Genomic DNA, 8,790 nt, shown 5'->3' with positions numbered 1-8,790 from the left:
GGAAGACCTTAATCAGAACCGAGCAAAAAAAAAAAAAAAAGTCTTCTAACTTTGTTTGCGAGACTTAATTAAAACAATTCTAAAGAATGCATGTACATAAAACTAGTAAAGTTTAATCTCTTTTCGTTGAATGAATATTTTTCATTTTCTTTCACAAAAGGTACATCTTTTGAAATTTATATCAAACATGCTGTTCGTAGTACTGTAAATTCAGCAAGGTTTCCATGTTAATATTCCAATGATATATTTTATAAAAATTTAGGTCTTGGCTTGATATGATAATAAGTCAATTAATAAAACATGTCATTTGATATCTTTGTTTCATTAACTTAAAACTCGAATTAACTTTAACAACTGATGCATTTCGGCCTATAACCTCTGACAATATATCAACATCTCGATGACACGCCAAATGTATATATTTGATTCGGACCTGTTCAATGGAAACATTCACTCCCCCTCTGACAAGGAACTAAGGTGAAATGAACGCATTAACATTATCTCTGACTTTTCTTTCCATAATAGCTCTTACGCAGGGACGCCTAGGGAGGATCTATGTTGGTGAGTTTCATTATACGTGTAAATATTTGACTTGACATTATATATACATATTGTACCACTATTTTTTCAGTATCGCTTTTGAGAAATTTTGTTAAAGAAATTAAAAATGGGTAGTAAGTTAGACTACAATAGGATACAAAAACTGATTGGTTTATGATTTTCCTTTTTGTTTTGCGCTATCATTGCGCTTCTCTGAGAAAATGGCAGCAAACCATTATTCTTAAAACTGTCTAATAAATATAGATCTTTTATTTCAGTCCAAAATACCTTATATACTAAACTGAAACTCGAAAACAAAAATGTTATACTTGAAGTGTAAAATAAAAATACATGTAAAATTATTTTATCAAAAATACTTTAATTGTAACACTGATACATCCTTACACAAGGCTCAATCTTGCATACACACCCCGTGTTTCCTAATTTGACTAGTGCACTGTTCTCTTGACAGATTCGGACTATGCGCCGACACAGTCATTTATTACTCAGAATTACTGCAGCAATGACGGACCTGTTACGTTCCGTGTTAGATATGGTGCCTCGGTTCCAAATTGTCTTCTTCCCCCAGGTCCCCTCAAAGGATGTCAAACAATAAGTGAGTTTAAGAAAGTATATTTCATGATAACATTAAAATATAATATTATCTATTCTATTTTGAAGTTACATAGGGGTGCAATGTCTGAAATAATGATTGGAATTTCTCCCTCACAGACATAAACATTTATTCCAAATCTCCATACCAGTGTCCAAACAAAGGTTATGTCAGTGGATATTCCAGGGTGCCAAAAGACGCCAATGGCAATGTCATTGTAAGGTGCTGTAAAGGTAAAGTGTATTTACAAATCTAGACATTTTTGTTAGAACAAGTTTTGAAAAGTTCAGCTGAAATCATTCAACATGAATCAATACTTTAATCTCTTAGGTTGTTCTTTACATAATTCCATTTACCTGATCAAGATATAGGGCTCACGGTAGTGTGACTAGCCAACAAATGTGCGCTATTTTTACATTCTTTTTTCCTATCAATATGATTTGGAGAAATCATCGACAGAAAAAGAAATTCTGTGATAATCTTCTTTGAGTCTGGGCTCATTGAAATATATAATCTTAGTTCCGACTTTGATGTCCAATACATTGTACTAATATTCTTCTTTTTTTCCAAAGATATCTTTTTAACCCAAGAATGGATTAATATAATATTGTACATGTGTCTATGCATTTACAATGTAATAGTGTTGAATATTATGTCTAGCTCAATATATTAACAGGTTAGAATGTTGAGGATCTCTGTTTTCACTGGTTTATAAAGTAAAAAATGAAGTGAGTCTCGATAAGTTGAAATAAGAAGTAGTGGACCCTAAACCACATACATTGTAAACTGACTTTCATGACGCTTTGATAATGCCGTGACCTTTGTGAATATATCATACTCTAGTTTAATTGTTTGCCTTAACTTCTCATCTCAGTGAATATCAGAAATTTATTCTGAATAACCAACAGACAGCTGTCTAATTTAATCTTTGTCACAGCCCTACAGGTGTCATACAACGACAGAGAATGTGTGCGCTATTTTCGATTGGAGGATCCAAAGTCCCCGTCTCCAACGAAACCAGGATTTTACTTGATTGGATCCACTCCTGTATTTCTTCCTGAAGGGTAATAGAGAAATAACGTTCAAGTTTAATTTGCCGAGCATACCTTTTTCATTCTTATCTAAAAGACCATCGTCAGCGTCCAAGCCGAATAATTATCACGTTTTGATAAACGTCGTTATGAAGATCGCTGGATCGGTTAATGCAGATGTAGAGCATGTACCTACTATTTATAGGACCTATAGCCGACTAACATCTACAGAGTAACCAGGGCTGAGGTAATTCCCCAGATCACGTCAAATAACGTTGGAAACGTTATTCACGAGTCACAAACGTTATTACACATTCAACGAACTCGATGGCATTTTGGTGAATTTTGTAGACCGTATATTAGGACTGCTTGTTTGAAAGCAAACAACAAAAATTTAGAATTAAAAAACAACAACATACGAATCGCAATAATACAAACCAGCCGGTTTTATACAAGACAACGCTCGGGAGAGAAAATGCTTATAGTTATATACATCGCGAAGTCGTAAACTCTCCATACACATTGCGTAATGACACACAGTCGTTCAGTAATTCCCGTGAGATTTCTGCAAATATTACAGATTATGATGTTAAATCGTGTTGCCAACTTTCAATTTATTTATTGTAGGCCATTTCTTTTGTGTGATTTCTGATCATTAATGATGGGTAGAAATGTCGAATCTCCTATTCAACAAAATGCAAATTTTTGTGTGGTACATGTACTGCAGTCACCTATTTTTGTTATGTTTTCCCTATAATTTATTTAAACCTGACAGAATACGATCGATGTCATGATATAAATAAAATACGTACATATGCATAATCTAAAGCTATACTAACATCGTACCCCCCCCCCTTGCAAATTTTAAATATTTATTTACATGTACACGACTAGTCCGAAAAATCTGACGTTTCCCTGGCTTTTTATGATGTTGATATTTACCATGCCAGGAAAACGTCAGAACCGGCGCCATTACGTAAACTGGAAATTCGCCGCCTCCAGTTGGAGGCGGCATTCTCGGGCCGATTTTAAATACTTGCGAGCCAAATTCTATGTTAAACTCATAATTAATCAATAAAACGCTGCTTCTTGTACTTATTAATATCGATTTTATGGTTTCTTTCATCACATAAATAGCCTTATGAAAACATTTTAACAAACCGTCGAACTTTGTTTTAAGTCACGCTCAAATGACAACGAAAATTCAGTTGACTGCAATTGTGTGTTTCTGTTATCGAATTCTGAGGTGATATTTTCTTTTGATCGATAATTTGTTTTGCAATTCATTTATTTTATTTTTTTGCTTTCACAATAAATAAACATTTACATATTAACAATACATGATAATATAGTATATACATATTTCAAGCAAGTACAAACATATATGTGTATATTTAGGAGTGCATATGTACACGTATAATGTGATAGGTATTTAATTTCGAAAAGATGGGGAGAGAGAAGGAGAGACAGGGAGAGAGACAGAGAGAGATAAGGGGAGTAAGAATTTTGCCTGGTCTACTGATCAGTCTCAATCATTTCATATAAAGCAATTATTATTTGTTAACTGTACATAATTAAAGCAAATCACATATATTCTGCCAGTATTTCTCATATTCAGTATATTTACAGCCTTTTTTTTTTTTTTTTTTATCTGTGTTGCTTTTGATCGATATTAGTAAGTACAAGAAGCATCGTTTTATTAATTAATTATGAGTTTAACATTGAATTCGACTCCAAAGTATTTAAAATCGGCCCGAGAAAGCCGCCTCCAACTGGAGGCGCGGCAAATTTCCAGTTTACGTAATGGCGCCGGTTCTGACGTTTTCCTGGCACGGTAAATATCAAAATCATAAAAAAAGCCAGAAAAACGTCAGATATTTCGAACTAGTACACGACAAAAATTGCTTTCGAGGCCATCCGAATCCATAATAAATGTGCATATACATGTACATGTACAGTATGCATATCTCTGTTGTGTCTAATGAAGATTTCAGGGTGTTCAATTTAGATCATACGCCGAAAGATTTGTCACATATTCAGGTCCCATCTCTAGGCCTAGGTGCCGTACGTTTGTATTCTTGTACGTACAGTATGAATCATGGGTGTTGTACATAATGTAATTTTCTTTTATCTAAAACACTTTTCTGGCCGGACATGACCTTTACTGGTGTTTTGATTAAAACGACTCGGAGTGTACGCGGTAGTTACATGTACATGTCGTTAAGACTCACATCGCATGGCTGCATCGTATTGTTAAAAACTACCAGGAACTAAAAATTACCAAGGGGACGAGGAATGCGGGTGTTTTAAAATATTCGAATTTCCCAAAATTTGTAACTTGAGTCTAGGACAGGTTAGCATTCTCTGAATGAGCACAGGGGCTCGTCACGAAATATTTGTCTTATTAAAATTTGACATCGTCTATTCTATATTTACAAGTGTAAATATAAAATCGAGAGGGTCAATTCGTGACGAGCCCTGTGGAATGAGCGTTAAAAATGTAAAAATCATTCTGATCTACATCACTTTGTTGCAACTAGATCTGGCGACATAATTTTATTTTTCCTTCTATTGTGAAGTCATGTCAGTGTTCATGTGACGTAGGCTATGGATTTAGTAAGCTCGAGCTTTAAGCTCCATAGTAAAGTTAGGATTTTTCTAACTTCAAGCCCGATCCATAAAGCTTACGGTAATCAATGAAAGTGGTTTTTCGCTATTTGAAGCTTTCATGTTTTAAACTGTTTTTCTAAAACCACCCTGTAATATTTCTTGAAATGGTAATTTAGTAATGTAAATGATTAACGGAACATGTTTGCAGAGATGGGAATTTTAGACACCATTTTCCAATATGCGTTTTTTCAAGGTTTTTAACCTAGAGGGGATCACTGGGCTCTCAAATTATCCGATACCCTATCTACTTCTTATGTCAAATGATTGCTGGAGTGTAAAGGTAAAACATATTGAAATGTTTAAGAAATCTGAAGGTTTTTGAAAACACAATTTTCCTGATATGGTAGGCTATTATCAGTCAAAATTTGACTACTATACGTGCATTTTTATCACCTTGGAAACAAGAACATGGTTCATTAGATGAAAAATTATTGAAACCGGTCAAATGCAATACATTTTCTTCAATTCACATGAAAGAAACATATTTCTATCGTTTAAAGAAAGACAGTGCCTTAAAATATATGTATGTTAACACTGCTTGTTTTAAAGTGATGTGTTCTATTTTTAGAAGTGGCTGTACTCTGAGAAAGGCCGTTAAACATATTTTTCTTCGGGAATTTGGTCAATATGCATCCTCGACAAAATACATGCAAATTTTGATAGAAATCTGTTAAGTTACGTTAAAAAAGTCATCGTAACTCCACGACAGCCGATGAGCTATCTTAAGTTAATATTTTTTTCGTAAGTTATTTGTTAACTAAATACAAATGGCTACCCCCATGCAGTTCGATGTTCCAGAGCATTTTGAGACAAAATGAAAACAAACCTAGAGCTGCGTCCTCGTTCAAATTTTAGCGACAGAAGCGAAGTTCTCACACTGTGATAAATATAGAACTCATTGAACGCTAGGCTATAAGTTTCCAAAAACACGTAATCAGTACACTGTGGGAATTTCCCAAATTTTCACCTCCAAGAATACTTTTTAGGATACCACAGCCATATTTTGACACGGGTTTCAAATCGAGTTCAACCTCCACACAATACATAATGACATGTGACGTCATATTCTATGTTTTGATATCATAATGCAAATGATGAAGTGGCGTATCTAATATTGAAGAAACTGATCTGTGTAACATAAAATACAAACCGCATCTAAAATCAAAGGAGCAATCTCTCTCTCTCTCTCTCTCTCTCTCTCTCTCTCTCTCTCTCTCTGTGTGTGTGTGTGTGTGTGTTACTGTTTGACTTTTTTTTAACGTGACGATGTCAATTTTGCGTAAATTGCACATACAAAATAACATATATAGCCTATATATTAATTTACGTGACCCTCTCTCGGACCAAATTTGTGTGCCTGCACGCCAAAAATGAGCCTTGCTACTATACATGCTAACAAACTCTGTACATGTATATCAAATTCTACTGAGGCTTTTGAATGAGTCTCAGTGTATCCTTATAAAAATGAGGGGAGGGATCCTAACATGGTAGATCTACATATAGCAAATTATTTATATTTTATTATACACGAATGCTGTAATATAATTTATTCATTGTATTAGATATTCGGATTTTGTACAATATGGTATTGTTCTGATTTGTTCTTTGAAAAATACTCCAACGCTACACTTGGATTATTTTACATTTATTAAATTTCAGGATTATCACAGCCGGGCTTGCTATTAAACAGAGAGATTTTGACTATTTTTTCCTATATACCGATTCAACAATAATGTGTAGGCGAGGGTCAGAACGACCGTCCCCCGAGCTTTAAATTAAGAAAATGAATAGTTATATCGGTCTACATATAGAGATAGGGGTACACAATATCCACCCCCACCCCCGAGTTGGTAGAACACATATTTGTCTATTTCCAATGCATGTATACTTCCACTTTTAAAATACTAAGTAACGTTTGATTTGTCTATACCGACCACATAGTGTACATCATTCCGTAACCAAGAGCAAAAATGTACATTTTCTAGTGTACATCTTCTACACCCTTTACAGGGCATGTGTTGGTAAATGCACCGAAAAATTCAATATCGCTGAAAATTTGCAGGTTTTTCTCTTCGTATATGTGCATATATTTTGTTATGTGAAGTATATATATTAAGAGGATGGTCCAGTGTATTGTACAGTGTATGTAGTCATTTACAATAGTTTGTTGATTGATTGTATCTTGTTTAACGTCTCTCTCGAGAATTTTTCACTCATATGGAGACGTCACCATGCAAGACCGGTGAAGGGCCTCAAATTCAAGCCTTTTCTCGGCGCTTACGGCCATTGAGCAGTGAGGGTTCTTTAGCGTGCCACCCTACTGTGACACGGGACATCCGTTTAAAAAATAAGGTCATCTCCGAGGAACCTTGACATTCACACCTGATGCCGAGCGTTTGGCGATGGAACTGTCACTATCTGTTTTAACGACTTAGGTCTGGCGTGGCCAATATTCGAACCCCGACCTTGCGCATGCGGGGCGAGCGCTCTACCTCTAGGCCAAAGCGGCGGTTGCAATAGTTTAAAATGTATTTTCGTTTTCATATACTTTTTACACGAGTTGTATTTTAAAAAGAATATGAATACGATTGATATTTCGTATGCAATCATAAAAAAAAAAACAAATATATTTTTGTACAAAAATATTCTTACATTTTAGTAATTATTTATTTTGAACTTTATTTGCTTTAAAATTGTTAAATCTCCAATGAGGACCTCATCAACTGCTGTAAATCCATATTGAATTTACATGTACTATGAAATACTGAAAGTGAAAGTAACAAATGCGATTGCGCAGCGTCAGATCGTAAGTTGCGAATATTTCGCAAGTTAAGTTTACGATGGAAACTTAAGAACACGTTAGTAAAACAGAAACATCGTATCTTAAATTAAAACGTACGAATTTCTTGCGTAAGATAAGAAGTTTAGTAAAACTCAGCCCAGAATGGACTCCAGGTTGGTACTGTTTGATCTATTGTTAATTATTTTTATTCTTCATTTCAGAAGAGTTGGATTTTACAACAAAGAATGTCCATTCCGGATAATCAAAACATGTAACAAATAATTTCCTTTTAATAAATCCATATAGAAATTTGAGTATCTTCATATATTTTCTTTCACTCATTAATGATTAATTTAATTTAAGTTAATGATTAGTTTACTATGTGTAGAAGAGAATGCACACATATATTATTCTAAAGGCAAAAGAGTACTATGTTAGGTATAGCTTTAGGGATACCTATAAAAGTTTATCTAATACTCTCTTTCGAATTATGAAAAAGGGGTTTTGAAAGAGAATATTAGTAAGGACATGTCCTCACACCACTTGTCCTCACTAAGCTAATATTTTGTATCTACATCTTTCACATGCTGTAGGTGACATTTATGAGGGCGTAATTGTAAGGACAATATTTTTTTTTTGGTCCTCATATTGCAATTCTGTCCTCACAACTTTTGTCCATTGGATGAAATTTGTCCTCACTTTATACGTTTTCCTCTCTCTCTCTCTCTCTCTCTCTCTCTCTCTCTCTCTCTCTCTCTCTCTCTCTCTGCTTGATGATTGTTTGAGAAAGTTGATTTACACAAATTTTGATTTTCAAAAGATTGAATTACACGTGAGTATACATATTTCAACAGAAAGATTACATTAGAGATATGGATTTGATATAACATGTACCGTTCGTTAACACTTGATGTACATATTTTTTTCGCAGTGTGAAATGATTACAAGTTAATAATTCAATGCGTTGATTACACTTGTAATTTCTGGCATATGTTTCGGCATCACATTATGCAAGCTAACCCGTATTCCAGGAAGATACAAAATATTGATAATAGGAATCAAAACATGTAAAATGTCACAAAAATAAATTAAGATTATCTGTTTTCGAAAATATTGATAACTAGAAATATTCCAACATGAATACCCCGCCCAAT

General features: G+C 34.2%; 1 protein-coding gene across 1 annotated transcript; it reads left to right on the top strand.

The window, feature by feature from the left end:
* The first annotated feature begins 338 nt into the window (after positions 1-338).
* LOC125661927 (uncharacterized) lies at positions 339-7,948 on the top strand. Its single transcript, XM_048894092.2, has 5 exons — positions 339-561; positions 1,013-1,156; positions 1,273-1,386; positions 2,091-2,217; positions 7,858-7,948. Exons 1-5 carry the CDS (start codon positions 483-485, stop codon positions 7,916-7,918), a joined length of 525 nt encoding a protein of 174 aa, XP_048750049.2. The 5' UTR covers positions 339-482; the 3' UTR covers positions 7,919-7,948.
* The last annotated feature ends 842 nt before the right edge of the window (positions 7,949-8,790 follow it).

The sequence above is a fragment of the Ostrea edulis genome, chromosome 8 (genome assembly GCF_947568905.1).
Source record: "Ostrea edulis chromosome 8, xbOstEdul1.1, whole genome shotgun sequence".
NCBI lineage: Eukaryota > Metazoa > Mollusca > Bivalvia > Ostreida > Ostreidae > Ostrea > Ostrea edulis.
The sequence above is the reverse complement of the archived record's forward strand: the minus strand, read 5'-3'. Positions and strand labels throughout refer to the sequence as shown.

What these genes read in the sequence shown, in the direction of transcription:
- LOC125661927 (XM_048894092.2), top strand. Translation starts at nt 483, where the DNA reads ATGAACGCATTAACATTATCTCTGACTTTTCTTTCCATAATAGCTCTT. An exon ending in CCTAGGGAGGATCTATGTTG is followed by an intron (nt 562 to 1,012) that starts GTGAGTTTCATT and finishes TTCTCTTGACAG; the next exon opens with ATTCGGACTATGCGCCGACA. An exon ending in CCTGTATTTCTTCCTGAAGG is followed by an intron (nt 2,218 to 7,857) that starts GTAATAGAGAAA and finishes TCTTCATTTCAG; the next exon opens with AAGAGTTGGATTTTACAACA.